General features: G+C 41.4%; 1 protein-coding gene across 1 annotated transcript in view; it reads right to left on the reverse strand.

Moving 5' to 3' along the window:
* Positions 1–412: 412 nt before the first annotated feature.
* Positions 413–17,718, reverse strand: part of OTULIN (OTU deubiquitinase with linear linkage specificity) — a 31,227-nt gene continuing 13,921 nt past the window's right edge. The window contains exons 4-7 of the mRNA XM_087815340.1: positions 14,108–14,251; positions 7,917–8,042; positions 5,194–5,463; positions 413–2,623 (exon numbers count right to left, since the gene is read on the reverse strand). Of these exons, the coding sequence (XP_087671466.1) occupies positions 2,429–2,623; positions 5,194–5,463; positions 7,917–8,042; positions 14,108–14,251 (735 nt within the window). The 3' untranslated portion in view covers positions 413–2,428. The remainder of the gene's footprint in view (positions 2,624–5,193; positions 5,464–7,916; positions 8,043–14,107; positions 14,252–17,718) is intronic.

Below are 17,718 nucleotides of genomic sequence, written 5' to 3' on the forward strand. Positions count from 1 at the left end.
ATGCCTGCTTAAGGGAGAGATCATCTTTCTGTTAAAATCATAGGGTCCAAAACTCTTGCAATAAACTCTTGGACTGAAAATAAGCACAGGGTAGTTCCCACTACCTTCCTTTTAGATAGTTTAATCATTTTAGAGATCCCTCTAAGTAATTATCCTCCTGAATCCATTTTGATCTGAATTTAATTTCCATTCTGCTCCTGTCACCTGACCAGCCCAAGACCAGGAACAAGAAATGGAATTAGGACTCTGGGTAACTGAAGTTGCATGGTGCAACAAAGAAATGTTAAAGTTGGCCAACCATCTATATTTCCTGAGGTTCTGTTTCATTGCAGCTTTGCTTCTCTCATGCCATGATCCCGCTAAGCCTGGACAACAGTCTGAGAGCAGTACAATAAGGCCTTGAGACAGAAAATAAGTTAAACTCATCCTTTTGAATTTTTATCAGTGTGGTGGTGAAGACCACAATTTCTGCACACACTCTAACAATATCATACACAGGAACAAGAAAAAAGTATAAAATGTAAACAATTAAGTTGCCCAGAAGTCCAGTTCAAGTTCACTGAGATTATTTTCAAAACTCAAAGACAAATGATCGTGTTATTATCATGAGTATCATTAAATTCAACAGTGGGTATGAACAAAGTCAGAGGAACACAGATCCCTACTGCTTTGTTCAACCTAAACATTAAAGCTTTTAAAAATATTCAAGAATGAATGGTACCTATTTCCTGTGTTACAACTACTAAAATGAAACATCAAAACCAACAAGAAGTCATTATTATTACTTGAACTTGGCTTCTAGGCACCTCCTATCCGAGGCACCATTGCATTTCACAGTGAAAAACACAAGCCTCTCTAATCCACACACATTTAGAGAATTTGATTCAGTGAATTAGCATCTACCAAAATGTGGTGACTATTACTGATGAGGTAATGGGGAACATACTAATGTAACAGTCTGCATAGTTCTGTGTGGCCTCTGAGTTTTCTGAACCAAGAATTTGAATTTTTAAGTGAAAGCAAAACTTAGATTTTTAAAAAAGGTTTGCCCCTCTGGAGAAAAAAACAGATTAGAAAGATTATAAACTTTATTAAATTGGACCAAATAAAAAGATTTAAGTTATTCTAAAGTAAAGCTCAGTACTTCAAGGAAACACCACCCCACAAATGCTGAGCCAATTCAGGAGCTGCTGATACAACCCTAAAGAGCGACATGTCTGGTTACTGGGAACAGTGTCCACAGTCCATGCCTCACATGGACAATTCAGGCCCTCATGCTGACCATGCTCAGCTAGGCTGCCCTATAACCACTATCTGGTCACCATGCTAGCCTGTGACCACGCAGGCAATCACTCACGGCCAGGAACACTGCCTCCCTCAGGCTTTCCATACCAAATCAAGGACAGATGTGGCTCAGCCATACTTTTGCACTCAGTTTTAGTCACTTCTGCTTATACTAACTCATGAAAAACCTTAGACACTGTGCTGCTACTCATCCCCTACCTGCAGATGAATTTGGCAATAGAAACACCCTAAAAAAACAGCATGAAAAGGGAACAGGAAGACCTGGATCCAGCTCATCCCACCCTGAACTCAAGTGCCTGAGCTCATTTGGCCTTGGCTTTCTCCTCTAAAAACGCAGGTAGGTCTCAGCACTGTTCTGACTATAATGGTGAATCTATGAGCACAGTAATAAAAGCTCCCGACACTAGAACTCAACTACAAGCAGCTACAGAGCACCACTTGCACCCAGCATCAGACCCGGTGTGGCTGTGGCCTCAACACCTGTCAAGTACTGGACTAGCAAGAATTTCCAGGTACTACCGCCTCCCTCCTGCTCCAGCTCCTGCTTCAGCCTCTGAATAACTCATTTTTGGACCCAATTCTTAATCTTCTATTAAATAATCTGTTTAGAACATCTTTAATTATTATGTAAATCCAAACCACTGCTTGACGAGACTATCAGAGGATGTTCAGACTGTGCCATTAACAGATCCCAGAAATACACTGCGTAAGCAGACTGCATAGGAAGGGCACAAGAGAGACCCATTACCACCAAAACAAAAAAAATTACTGTTCAAAAAGAAAAACTGAAAGCCAGTTTACTATTAGAGAAAGTTTGATTTGAGATATAAAGAATATTCCTCCCAAAATGAGTCTCCTGATACGAAAGTATTTATGAAAAAAAATGTAGTTTGCACCTTCCAACAGGTGTGCTCTGAAGGGCCCCACTAAAACATATTGCATCATGAGGGAAAAGCCTGGTTAACTCTTATTATCAAAAGTTAGTCTTCAGAATATCCCAGGCCACTTGACAGGGTCCAAGAGTTCGTGTAATTCATTCTAAGAGACCAGCAGGCCGAGGGTGGCGCCAAGGAACTGCGTGCACACCTTGGCCCCACTGCCAGGCTGTCCAGGTGCACGTCTCTCACAGACTAGTCTCCTCGCACACTCTCACGGGGATATTGTAGTGCCGATCGTCCTCGGCGATCAGGGTCACCACTGGCCAGTCCTTGGGTGGGTCTGTGGGGTAGACTGTAATGAACTCTTCAGTGCCGTACTTGGAGAGCCGGTACACCTGGATGGTGTGGCACACAGCATAGGCGAGAAGGAACATTTCAATCTGGGGGGAGACCAAACGAGTAAGTAGGGGGCAGCAACCATGAAAGATGCCACTTACCACCAGCTCCATCCCAGGTATCCCAGGCTATGACAGCTAAGCAAAAACCTTTCTTCTTCCCTGTGGGTCCAGCCCCAGTCCTCTTACATGTGGCCATTATAAACAAGCAAATCGCCAAGAATGGATCACATCATGTCTGATGAGGGACTTGTAACCAGAATTTATAAAGAGCTCTTACAACTCAACAACAAAAAAAATGACCAGTTTAAAAATTGAGCAAAGGATCTGAATAGCTAGTTCTCCAAAGAAGATAGGCAAATGGCCAATATGCACATGAAGAGTCATCAGGGGAATGGAAATACAAACCACAGTGAGACACCACTGCACAGCCTCTAGAATGGCTATGATCAAAAAGACAGATGTGGGGGAGTAACTGCTTACCACATATGTGTTTTTCTTTTGGGGCGATGAAATATTTTGGAATTTGATACAGGTGGTGGCCACACAGTGTAAATGTACTAAAGGTCACTGAGCTGTACACTTTAAAATGGCTATTTGGCCCCGCCAGGCATGGCTCAGCAGTTGAGCATCGACCTAGGATCCAGGAGATCACAGTTCAATTCCCGGTCAGGGCACATGCCCGGGTTGCAGGATCAATCCCCAGTTAGGGGCATGCATGAGGCAGCCGATCAATGACGACTCTCTCATCATTGATGTTTCTCTCTCTCTCCCTCTCCCTTCCTCTCTCTGAAATCAATAAAGATATATTTAAAAAAATAAAAAGGCTATTTGTATGTTATGTGAGCTTCACCTCAATAAAAAAGAAGCATGTGAGGATGTGGAGAAATGGGACTCTGAAACTCTGCTGGTAGAAAGGACAAATGATACAGCTGCTTTAGAAAATTGTGGCAGTTCCTCAAATCTCTAAACAAAGAACTGCCATATGATCCCACAATTCCACTCCTAGGCCTATACTCAAGAGAACTGAAAACATGTCCACACAAAAGACTTGTACATGAATGTTCATAGCAGGATTATTCATAATAACTAAAAACGGAAATGACCCATATACCCATCAACTGATGAGTGGGTGAATAAAACATAATATATCCATACAATGGAATAGTATTTGTCAATAAACAGGAATGAAGAACTGACGCATGATACAATATGCATGAGCCTTAAAAACATTAGGCTGTAAAAGAAGCCAGTCACAAAAGACCATGTATTATATGATTCCATTTATATGAAATGTCTATAACAGGCAAATCTATTGTGATGGAAAATAGGTTAGTGGCTGCCTAGGACTGGGAAGAATGGGGGATGAGTACTAATGGGTATGAGGTTTCTTCTAGGGGTGATAAAATGGCCTAAAATTAGACTGTTGTAATGGCTGCAAAACTCTGTAAACATAGTAAAAACCACTGAGCTGCACACTTTTAAAGGGTAAACTTTATGGTAGGTAAATTATATCTCAATAAAGCTGTTTTTTAAAAATTGGACTCTCCATAACAGCAGACCTTGTGGAGACCCAGAAAGGACTAACTTAGTCTGATATGCAAAACACACTTTACTACAAGTTATTAGCTACGTTCAGGAGACGTAGGTCATCTACATTACAAGTACAGATAAATTTTTAAATAATTATCTTCAATCCTGCCTGACCATCTCTTTGCTCTTTCCTACAGAACCAGGAATAGGCAAGCCAAAGAGTCAGCCATGGAAGTAGGAAGGTAGCACTTTGGAAGGATAACCTTAAGGCTACTTTAGTGGTTGGCTATTCCGCTAAAAAAAGACTAAAGCTTTTTAGGGCAACGTAATGAACTCACCAACGATAGAAAGTGCAAAGTGAGTCAACTGCTGGCTCACGGGACAGTACTACACTGGGTCTCTGTGTAAACTCCAAACTTAGCACATCTGTAAAAGGTCCAAGAGCAGGCTGCGCTCTACTGGCTAAGGTGACTCCATTTCTATATTTGTAGCTAATACAGCTACAGCTGCCAAGATTAAAAGAGGCCCTTTAGATGACTTTTTTTTTTTTTTTTGTAGACTACCAGAACCAAAGATACTGATCCCATCCACCGCCCTGCAGAAGAAAGCCCAGGCTGAGATAACCATGGTGGTTCTAAAATAGGTTCACAATTTTTTAAGTGTGGGGCAGACTTGCTAAAAAATATAATATGGTGTAAGTAATGGGGTATGACTTCCAAGAATAGATCATAAAAGACATTGTGGCTTCTTCCTGTCTTCTTGAACTACTTTCTGAGAGAAGCCAGTTGTCATGTTGTGAGGACACTCACGCAGCCCTATCTATAAAAAGCCCCACACGGCAAGGTATTATCACCTACCAGTGAGGGGCTGAGGCTTCCTTCCAATAGCCAGGTGAGTGAGCCATGTTGGACATGGATCCTCTAGCCCCACTCGAGTCCTCATATTGCAACCACCTGAGACCCCAAGCTAGAACCACCCAACTAAGCTGCTCCTGAATTCCTGACCCCAAAAAGCTGTGAGATAATGTTTGATGCTTAATGCTGGTATTTTGGGATAATATACTCCCAAAGGTAGTAACTCACCTGTTCGAGGCCACCAGTGTTTCCCACCTGGTTTAGATGGTTCCTCAGTAGCTGTCCAGGGTCACTGGATGTGTCCCGAGCAAACAGAAGCACAGAGAAAAATGGTACTTCCTTTCCCTTCTCTTTATCATCATATAGTTCAATGGCTCTGTGTAGCATTAAAAATTTTACAGCTTCATAAAGGCTATATTCTTCCTCTTCATTTGTGAACAGTTCATCACAAGCTGTCTGCCTTGCCTCAGCAGTCCTCAGGTCAGCCAAGCCTGCCCACTGCAATAAAAAAAAGTTACGTAATAATTACATTTTTGTTCTAAAAGTTCCTGGTATACTTCCATACTAGGAGCACAAAATCATTTTCAAAAGTAGGCAACCATGGGTCACGTACCAATGATCACAACGTTCAACTTTCCAATTCAAACAATGGTACTACTCTTCAGACCACACAAATTCCTCATTCAGCTTTTGCCCCATTAATTTGAAACAAAAGAACAATGTACTAAGGAGAAACACTGGGACTGTGGAATGGCAATTATGAACCCTAACTTCCCAGGCAATGTGACTGAATCAGTCAATCAGAAATATTCATGGAAGACCTAACGTGCGTGTGACCTAACGTGCGTGTGAGGCCTGGGGGTGAAGCTGTGAAGGGTAGCTGAAATTACTCCTCTCTGTAAGGGGCTTACAGGTACAGTTACCCAGAAACTCCAAGCCAACCTTCAAAAATGAAGATGGGCAAGGAAGACTGTGGGGTCTCCTGAGTATTAGTGTACTAAACTTAACCTTCTAACCTCTTAAAAATCTGCAGGTCTAGAAAATGAAAATTTTAAGGGCGCAGCTTATTGTTAAGGGCCTCCATTTACTCTTAGTGATCATCTAATAAATGCTTTACATTTCGTTTGAAAAATATATATATCTATATGTGAGTTTCAAATGAATAAATCCACTCAGGAAATTCTTATTAACTGCTGATTAAGAATAGAGAAGTGTTAGGTATTCAATCAAAACAGGCAAGCTCTGTATGTGGACGAGAAGACCCCATGTGCACGTCACTTTAAGCTAAAGGAAATGAGGACGAAAGGTGCCAACAGAACACTAGTCCTTACGAATCACCAGTAACCGCTGTTCCTCTGATACCCATTGAAATTTTAAATTCAAGAGTAAATTTTAATGGTAATCACTACACCACAGGACTCTCCAACATCTGGGTTGAAAGCTGGAACTTATTTTCCAGAAGTAGATAAGTTGCCAGTCAAGAGCACGGCTCTAGAGTCAGAGTCAGCATGGAATGAAGCCCTCGCCAGAGCAGCTGGTGGCTTTTGCAAGGCATTAACCAATTGCTGGGCCTTAGTCTTCTCATGGGATAACCATAGCAACAATACCTTGGTAGCTGTAATAATTAAATACATAAAACTTTTAGTCATGGCCTGGCCAATAGGAAGTGCTACTAATGTGGCTCAGATTATTAATGAATCATTTTTGTATTATTGTAAATTGAAATCACTTAAACATTCCCCAAAATGAGGATCTAGTTACAGCAGACACACTAAAAAAAGCAAAACTTGCAATTTCACAAGAACTTAAAAAGAGATAAAAAGGAACTCATCATCAGTGGCTGAGCTGTAGAGCCTTCCCACTCACTCACTCCCCCAGGGTCAGAGCCCTGCCCTCAACCCTCCACTGACCCAGAGACAGGGCAGCACAGGCCTTCAGCCCCCATGAATCCTATGCTCTGCTTAACAGGCAAGAACAATAAAATCCCTGTCCTTCTCTTCCTCCCATTTCCTTATCACTAGTGTTCCTTGGACAGTGTATTTTCCAGTAAATACTTCTTATGATTGTAAATACAAACTAGGTTCCAAGAAGTCAGGGTCCTTAGTTCATTCATCAACAAGGTATTTACCAAATGCCTATTATGTGTCAGGCTCAGGTCTAGGCACTGGTTATAAAGCAATAGTCTTTCATGGAGCTAAAAGTCTAATGGAGGTGGCATGGAGCTTACGGTACACGAATTCATGATCACTGAAAATACTGTAAGAAATATGGGCCAGCCCTGGCTGGTGTGGTTCAGCTGGTTGAGTGTTGTCCTGGATACTGAAAGGTCACCGGTTCAGTTACTAGTCAGGGCACATGCCCAGTTTACGGGCTCAATCCCTGGTCGGGGAGCATGAGGAAGGCAGCCGATCAATGTTTCTCTCAGATTGATGTTTCTCTCTCTCCCCAAAATCAATAAAAGCATTTTCTTTAAAAAAAAAGAAATGTGGACTAGAGTATTGCTGAAACTTGTTAGTATGACTTAGCACAAAGACTACATTTGTTACAGTTTCCTTTTAAGAAAGTTAAACAATTCATTAAATATATCTCCTCTGAGAATACAAGATGTTGATATTTCTCAATTTTGCCAAAGACCTCACTGGAAGAGTTTGTGTTCATCCAAAATTATTTTGCCTAAAAACCAGCCAAGGATGCTTGATAGTCCACTAGTGAGGACTAAGACGTGGTCTGCTGAGAGGGACAAGTGGTGATGGAAAGAGACTTGACTTGGTGTGGTGAGCACACAATATACAGATGATGTATTATAGAATTGTACACCTGAATCCTACATAATTTTATTAACCAATGTCACCCCAATAAATTCAAGAAAAAACAAAACAAGAAATGGTGTGCTGGGGCCATTAGGAGCAGGAGTTTGCGCTTCTCAGAGAAAGGAAAATCCATGTCCAAACCTTCTTCCTTAGCAGAGTGAGAGACTCCTTAATTTTATCAGCCAGGTCCTCGCTTTTCCCCTCAAATTTCAATCCAAGTTTCCACTGCTTGATCCAGCTGTATTTACTTATGAGTTTTTCTGGTAACTGCAGTATCAAAAAACAGAGAAGAAGAACGTTAACCTTCCAAAAAGTCCATCACACGTTCCAAGCTGTAAGAAACCACAAAGCCTACAAAACAGACCTTCATTTCCAGAATTCATCCTGCAAACCTGTCATGTGGTTTAGGATGGATCACCTAAATCTGGAGGTCAGGAACTCAGAAAGTACCACTGTAAGGAGGACAGCTAGCGTGAAATGGTAGTTCAGGTTGAGATACAGGGGCATAATCTACCTTGTGCAATGACCCCAGCCAAGAGCCCTACACAGCAATTTGTGAGAGTATGTAAAGGAACGTCTTCACAGAAACCTTCCGGTAGCCACTGGACTCGCTGGCAAACTCCCTAGCCCTCCCTAATGCCTGACTCTAAAAGGCATTTTGGAGCATGTGAGGTGGTTTAGGATTGAGTAAAAATCTGGTCCCTTCCTGATTAGAAAAATAAAACCTAATTTTGATATTAACACATATACTCAAAGTTTTAATATTCAATGAAGCAATATTGTATCTAGTTCAACTGCTTAGTATAGTAAGATTAAAAATACCACTGAGAGTAAGAAGCAGGGGTTAGGGGAGCTGTGACTGATGGCCTAGCTCATTAAAGAAGTGACAGCTAGCCCAGCTGGGCGTGGCTCAGCGGTTGAGCGTGGACCTGGGATCCAGGCGATCGGGGTTCGATTCCCGGTCAGGGCACATGCCCGGGTTGTGGGCTCAATCCATGATTCTCTCATCATTGATGTTTCTATCTGTCTCTCCCTCAAATCAATAAAGATATATTTAAAAAAAAAAAAAAAGAATGAGGACAAGTGGCATATAGTATGCTCTCAATAAATATTAAAAAAAAAAAAAGAAGAAATTACAGCTAAATTAATACTTCGCCTGTTTCCCTTTTTTCCTGGAGCATTTGATATTTTCCCCCAATCATGAGTGGAATCTGGAGTCTGAAAGGCAAGCTGCGACAAAACTTGATGGATGACAGCATGGGAACTCAGACTCTCCTAACAGTTTTGGGTGTGTCGGGAGAAAAATCCATATAATTAGGTTGGGCATAGGCATGTCATGTCACTGCTATAAAATTTATAAAGGAAACAAATATTCACCTCCAAGTAAAACATCACTAAAGAATAATTAATTCCTACAATATCCTATGTGGAACCTGAGCTTGTTTAACAGTTGTAAATAGTTTTAAATGAGATCATCTGTTCAGTTCTTCTGGAATCTAAGACCCTGATGACCCTTCCATAAATGATAATCCCAGTTTTACCTTCTCAATCTATAGCAATCACGTAAAACAAAGGTCCTTTCATCTCTAAAAAAACAAAACCACAATAGGAATGCAAATTCCTCTTGGGGTTACCACAGTGATGCTGATCCACATTCACTCACTAAGTGGTGGTGGTGGGGGGGGGAAGGCTCATCGTGACGACAAATGACCACCCACCCAAGAGCCACCCAGCTCCGTCGCCACACTGTCCTGCATTTCAGAATGTGGGGAACTGCTGCAAACCTTCAATTAGGTTCTCAGGTTTATCCAGAACCTAAAATGCCCTCAAGTGGCAACAAGCTGAAATCACAACTGGGCACAGAGAACTGCAAGTGAGCAGAATTCTGGCTACACAGATGTGAGCTAGGAACCCAGTAAAGGGAAGCCCAGAAGCCCACCTTAGCATCACAGGACACTGTGCAGGTATCTAAAGCATGCACAACACTCAAATGAATTACTCAGGAGACCCCAAAGATCTAATTACGCAGAGAGAAACCCAATAAAAGTCTGTCTCCTCGTTCCTTCCATGTATTGCCCAAAGTGTCGCTAGAGTAACTCTCCAGCACAGGTTGCATACTTCTGGGAGACAGTGGAGAAAGTCCAAAAAATAAGGTGTGAAAAAGAAACTACAAAAAGAAAAATAATTGAGGTGGAATTATTTATTCAGAAGAAAGCAGTGAATGAAACTTTAGCCATTCTTTTCTCCTACGCATAGAAAGTCTGGACTTCTGTTATAATAAGAGAAATCTGAGCAAGAAACAAAACTTAAACAAGAAATAATGATAGGAAATATTTAAGAATAAAGTAGGTAATTAGCTTAAGTATAATTTCATTTGTGACTGAACTATAAAAACAGCCTGTTTTTTCTAACAAGTGTCTATAACTCTTGAAATCAACACCATGATTAAAAGGATAGCAAATAAAAATGTGCCATCCCTAAAACTAACTCATAAAATGAGTTTCAACATACTGTACAGTCTAACCCACTCTAAGAAAACACTGTCACAGGTCCCACCCACTCAGAGACATTCTAAAACTTAGAAAACTTGGAAACCAAAGGAATCTACCTGAAGGACACCACCTCTCAGGGACCCAGGCACTGTTCCAAGAACAACCACACCAAGCACCTCCAAGGTTGGGGTCAGGATAGATAATCTGACTGCTGTCAAACACCAAAACTGGGATCTAACAGATGCAGAAACACATAGGGAGCCCAGGCAAGATGAAAGGAGGTGAGGGGCAGCTGAACTGTCCTGGGGCAAGGAGGACAAAGCCCAACGTTCCAGGCGGAGAAGGGAGTAAGGCAGAGGAGCAGAGCACGGGCAGAAAGCCAAGTGCAGGCCCTCTTCCACTGAGATCAGACTTGGGGGAGGGCCTCCTCGCCCAGCTCTCCCACATCCCTTTCATGCCCTGTTCTATGAGCGACGAAAGAGGGCAAAATGCTACAGAGAACACTTTTAAATACAGCTAGCTAAAGAGTGCGTGTTCCTGGGCAACAAAATACGGCTCCACTGGGATCACATGAATCCTTGATGGAATGTACACTGAAGTCAAGGGATGTTTAGCATAGATGTGGCCATGGGCGGAAGCTAGTTCTGGCTCTACAGATTCATGCAAAAACTTAGGTGTCCCAAGACCTGTCCAGCCCCAAAAGCTGAAGAGGTGGGTTACTTAAGCCAGCGCAGTTCAGTAGACCCTAACAACGCTGAAACTAGATTCCCTCCAACCTGCCTGCTGGAGCAACCTTTTTGTGTCCCCACAACTGGCCAGGTCTTCTAAAAGACCCATGGACACACAATAACCAGAGGTGTTGTGCCATGATCCGGCCAGGGCATATGACTGTCACTAGACACAGGGTTGTGGTCAAAAGAGGCCCTCAGCATTTCAGAAAGACTAAGGATCAGGGTAAACTGAGATAGATCCATTGTCATACTTATTGTGGGTCTAATCCAAGTAGTTAATATACCAAACCAACCCCACTATAACAAACAATTTATGCCAAGTTCTAACAGCAAGCAGGGTTTTACTTAATATGACACAACACAAGTTATTCTGCTATAGCAGAAGATGGGTAGGAAATAGCAACACTGACTTTCATACCAAGACCCCTGGAAAATTTTGTTTTGTAGCCATAGAATTATTTAAGTTTCACTAGATTTGCTTGTCTTAAGCATCTGTGTTAACAAATAAATATTAAGATGTTTACTTATTCCAGAGTTACACAAGTAATACCTGGAAATAGAGAGACTCCACTTCTGGGGTGAGTTGGTCCAGGTACCCCAAAACCCTTGGGCGAACTGCCAGCCTCAGTAGGCCACACCAACCCCTCCATCTATGCACTTAGTTCCTTCCACCCCAATGTCTATGGTCACGCTGCACTACCCACTCGCACTCAACCTGGCCCTTGTCAGTGAGGACAGGAGTGCAATGGCGTCCACAGAGGGCACGAGGGGGGGCAGGGAGGTGCTTAGAAACAGTTTGGTCAAGTGCAACCAAGTCTGGTACCCCTTCCTGCACTGGCATTTCATGTGAAGTATGTGGAGCATCTGTCACCTGCTCAAGTGATACAGCAAAACTGGCCCTGTAAAACAAAAAAAGGCTCAAACCAAGGCAAGCTGCTGAGGGCTGGAAGCCAACAGGAGCACAAGTCTTCTAGTAAGAGTAGAACAAGAAAAGAACAGTCATTTCTTCAGCTGACATTTAACAGAACTAACGTTTAATAAACTTAAATACTAAAGTCACAGGCAGGCATGAGGCACTTTCTGTGGCAAAGGCTTCTTGGCATTCAAATAAAGGTTAGATGACAAAAATAATACCACTGTGACCAATCAATCAGCTTATGCTCCCAAGAGAGAAACTCTATTTGTTGGCTGATATACACAGAAAAGGGAAGAAATTGGAAAGAGCACTTGAGAATTTAAAAGCTATTTCCACGTGACTCAAATCAGGAAAACCACCTTAAAGCCCCATTGCTCATACACACAACATATTTTAACAATGATCAGAAAGCAAGTACAGTTCACCTTGATTTTTAATACCCAAAGGCATCCTGTTAATAAAATAAAAGGGACATTGTGCTTTGCTTTTATGGGGCATATTTTATATGTTTAATTATGTAAAGCACTACTTGTACCAGAGTTTCTTGGAAAATATAAAAATTCAAATTCATTATGTCAAATCCATAAATCTAAACAGCCCCTTGGGGAAAAAAAGGCTTAAAGGAAAACTCAGCCTAAAATTGAGAAGGATTTTATATCATAATCTATTAAATTATGATTGTCAAACACTGAAGTTAATACAAAAAAGAGTGAAATCACTCATGTTTGCTTCCCTAACTGTGTCTTACAGGCACGGGCAGGTTTTGCCAAGTAATCAGCAAGTCTGAAGTTTTTCATTACTGAAATATGTCAGGATTTGCAAAGGATAAAACAGTCTAGTGGATCAACTGCTTCTGCTTCTATGTCAAAAAAAACCAGTAAGCTAATACTGAGTAACCTGCTTAAGATGACAAATATCTTTGCTTAGGAAAAAATAGCTTTCACAGTTTGTACAGGTGTGCTGATTTTATACCAGTTTATAAAATTGATAATCACAGGATGGGCAAGCAGTATCCTCCACTCACTGGTCCTGGTTTTGCCCACTGAGGGTGTGTGATCCCTCATCCACCTAACAGACTTCTAGTTAGCTTAGCTGGCTACCAGTTTTCTCTAAAAGTCCTCTTTATTCTAGGCCCTTTCAACTCCAAATACCCCAGCTCCTTCAATTGTTCCCAAAACGAGATGAATCATTTTGGTCACACTCCCATCTGTCCTGAGGATATAGGCACAGAGCTGCACTTGCTCCTTGAGATGGGAGCTGACCAGCCAGTTCAAGATGGGGCTGTCACTGTTTTAGAAGCTCTCCTTTTAAAGCAGGGCTTCCCTATCACTGCCAGCCATGCCGTCACGTGGGCTCATATGGGGCTTGCAACCAATTAAGATCCTCATGTCTTTTTTCCCCCCCCTCATAAGTTGCTGGTAAGGTAGATTTCCCACAGCTAGCACTCTGAGTTTTGTTTTTGCCTTTTTAAAAAATATAAGCACAAGATTTTCTTCTTATAGTTAATGTCATATTGTCAGTTCTGCTCAGTCATTCCTGTACAACAAACTCTCTTGGGATATCCTATCATCCAACCTATTATGTGACCTCATCTGATATGTGTCATGGACACATGACACAATGATATATGACTTCCTGGGGTGTCACTACCACATTTCAGATTTAAACCACTGAAAAGGGCCTAGCATGGGACACAGCCCCTGACCTTCACCTCTGCAGGAAGCCTCTCCCAGGGTGACATTAATCATCACTCTTTGAGTGCTGCTGTTCAACTACCTACTAAGCCAATCTTCCTAACACCACACAGAGGATGCTAGTTTCTTGAACTGGAGCTAGAATTACAGAAATGTGCATTCTAAAACCTCAGCAGGCTCTCAGAGTACAATGTACACCCCATTTAATTCAGACACCAAAACTGAAGTCAAACTGCTCCTAAGAGCTTTTTACAAACTCTAAACACCTGCTAATTCAGTTCAACTGTTCAAATAAATTTTATCATTTTTTTCTTCTGGGAAGTACTATTTTTGGTTGCTTTACTATGCAAAACCATCCCAACCACACAAAACCCAATGAACCTACATGCTGACGTCATACTGCAGGCATTTCTAGCACAGAGCACGGGCAAAAAAGGGAAGTTTTTCTCACAAAAACGATTTGAAACATTACAGACGCAAACCTGCAGCAGCAGCGTACCAGCGTGAGCTCCGGGTCCTGCAGCCAGGAGGGCAGCACCGCTGGCTGGCTCATCGCCTGGAACAGTGTGGCCCTCAGCGCACAGTAATTATCTCCGCGGACTCGCCTTATGGAAGTGAATTTCTGAGATACCTCTTCATAGCCCTAGGTGAAAGCATCAAAGAATTTAAAATGGTTGTTACTGACTTCAGGGAGAGTTTTATTCCTGTGGAAAAATGTGCCCCTGAAAGACTGGAATCAAGACTGGCTGAGTCCTATATGTAAAACAGTCTAATTCCTTTTTAATTAATCAAAAGATATTAACAAATGTTAGTACTGTACAAAATATTGGCATGTTAACAGATGTAACACACTAAAACATATAAATAATACACCAAGTATTATTATTATTATTTTTTAAATATATCTTTATTGATTTCAGAGAGAGGAAAGGAGAGGGAGAGAGAGAGAGAGAGAAACATCAATGATGAGAGTGTCATTGATTGAGCCCACAACCTGGGCATGTGCTCTGACCGGGAATCGAACCCCGATCGCCTGGATCCTAGGTCAACGCTCAACTGCTGAGCCACACCCGGCCGGGCTACACCAAGTATTATTAAAACACTAACCACTCCCAAAGTTGGAGTTATATATCTCTTTCTAAGCAACTGTTGCAACACATGTATTGATAACTGATTTCTGAAGGGTTTAATCTGTATTTAAATTGACCCTGAATTCTTTAATGAAGAGATAGGAAAGGAGAGAGAGGTATACTAACTTTGTATCTCCATATTAACACACACACACACACACACACACACACACCCTGCCCCCCCTTGAATTCTTTAATGAAGAGATAGGAGAGAGAGGTATACTAACTTTGTATCTCCATATTAACACACACACACACACACACCCCAAAATTCCAAATTTCCATGGTACATTTTAAAAAGTCTACATGCTTGGAAGTATCTGGATAATTCTGTTAGACTTGTTAAAAAGTGGATTTGTCATTCTTGTTCAGTCTGGAAGTGAAAAGAGGAAATGAAATGTTCAGTGACACGCTCATCACTCAAACACAGCCACTGAAATGGAACATTTTGAGGCATACTCCAAAAAAGAACACCATAAAATCCTAGTGACCTGGTCCATAGACACCTGCTCACCTGATTTCCCTGGGTGGGCACTGCTCAGGCATCAGTATCAACTTCAGTGCTCCCCGACCTCACTCACTTCCATCCTGTCCATCCTTTGTCCTGCTCTTCCTAGACAGTCACTAGAAACCTGCTTCCTACCCTGTACTCACACAAAGGAAGGAATATCACTCTCACTACACAGACTGTCATGCTGGACTCTCATTATTAGTTTTCAAGGTTCAAGTCACAGGACAATGTTCTCAGTGGATATGAAAGAACTTCTTTATAATAATAAAATTTTAAGAATCCCATTTTTTTAAAGTATATCTTTATTGATTTCAGAGAGAGGAAGGGAGATAGAGAGAGAGAGATAGAAGCATCAATGATGACAGAGTCATTGATTGGCTGCCTCCTGCAGGCCCCTGACTGGGGATCAAGCCCGCAATCCTGGTATATGCCCTGACCAGGAATCGAACCACGATCTCCTGGATCCTAGGTCGACGATGTTCAACAGCTGAGCCACACCCGGCCGGGCAAGGGTCCCATTTTTATGTAGTGGTTCAATCACTGTGACAAATAAGGGTCCATCAAGCAGACTCATGTCTACTAATGTGCATCTCTTCCCTACTGTGGAACCCCAATTGCCTTGAATATTCACAATGGCTAGTTCAAAAGCAACTGCACCTCTCCAAATGCATAAATTACTCAAGCTATTTCAGAGGTGAATCAAACTTTTAAAATTAAATTTGGATTTATATACACCTCCAAACGAATATCCAAAACAGCCTGGCCGGTGTGGCCCAATGGTTGAGTGCTGACCCAAGAACCAAGAGGTCACCTGTCTGATTCCCAGTCAGGGCACATGTCGGGGTTGTGGGATCAGTCACCAGTATGGGGCATGCAGGAGGCAGCTGATCGATGTTTCTACCTCTCTATCCCTCTCCCTTCCTCCCTAAAATCAATAAAAACATATTTGGAAGGAAAAAAAAAGAAGATCCAAAACAAAAATAGACAAATGAGGACTAAACAAAGAACAAAGACCCAATCTCTTATCCAGCTCTGAGATGCTCTAATTACTGCCATGGGTCCTGATATGACATTTTCTGAACTGATGTGCCTTTGATTATTTGGTCACTGAAAAGTCCAACGACAGGGTCAAATCTTTCTCTTGAAATAAAATGAGAGAGGAATGATTTTAGCATGAATTCCAAAATACGGAATATTTGGATAACTTAGGAGTCATCTTCAATTAAGGAACCTCAGGTGCCAGTTGTTAGAACAGATCCTTAAAGAGGCTGAGGTCATAAAATAAAATTTCAAGTCAGTGAAAGCATTTCCGGGGAAGATGAAAAAAATATAGGCACACCTCAGAGATATTGCAGGTTCAGTTCCAGACCACTGCAACAAAGCAACTATCTCAATAAAGTGAGTCACATGAATGTTTGGGTTTCCCAGTGCAGATAAAAGTTATGTTTACACTCTACTGTAGTCTATTAAGTATGCAAAGAGCATTATGTCTAAAAAAGCAATATATATACCTTAATTTAAAAAACCAAACTGGTAATTACCAGTCACGGGGATGTAAAGTACAGCATAGGGGATATAGTTAATAATATTGTAATAACTACGGATGGTGCCAGCTGGGTACTGGAAATATCGGGGGAACATTTTGTAAAGTATATAATTATCTAAACACTATGCCGTATACCTGAAACTAATACAAAATAATATTAAATGTAAACTGTAATTGAAAGCTAAAATTTTTTAAAAAGAATGAAAAAAAACCCCACCAGTTTATTGCTAAAAAAAAAAAAGCTAACCATCATCTGAGCCTGCAGGAAAAATCACATCAATACATCTGCTCAATGCAGGGCTGCCATAAACCTTCAATTTGTAAAAAAGGCAACAAAGCAAAGCACAGTAAAATGAAGTATGTCTGTATAGTTTAGATACCTGGCCTACTGGTTATCTAGTTTGATACCAGGCTGGAAGGTTGTTACGAAATCTGTGAGTGGCAGATATGCATATTCAGCAGATGGCCTCACAAATCTAAATGTTCTTCACCTCTGGCAGGAACTGAGAGTCCCTGTTATTTCATGATTGAGTTCTCTTACAAGGGACTGAGACACGAAGAGCCTACAGTCCAGACTTGCAGGGAGCAAAGATGACATTTGCTCTGAGCTTGAATAGCAGCAGCTACACTCTGAGTAAGATCAGCCCATTTCCGGGCAGCCTGGGCAGCTGAGGTTCCTGCTGAAAGAAGTGCAACACTTTGTACAAAAACAAGTTCTGAGGATAAGAACAAATGTATTCAAATATTTATAAATTTAAAATCCTAAACAATACAGTTATAAACAAAAAACATGTATTAGAAAAATTCCTACCAAATATGACAGATCAATATCTTTAATATACATGAATTGCACTCAAATTTATAATGTAAATACACCCAAGGGCAAAATGAGCAAAGGTTTCGAGAGGTGGTGGAAGTGTTAG

Source organism: Miniopterus natalensis, chromosome 3, assembly GCF_054644295.1.
Source record: "Miniopterus natalensis isolate mMinNat1 chromosome 3, mMinNat1.hap1, whole genome shotgun sequence".
NCBI classification, from domain to species: domain Eukaryota; kingdom Metazoa; phylum Chordata; class Mammalia; order Chiroptera; family Miniopteridae; genus Miniopterus; species Miniopterus natalensis.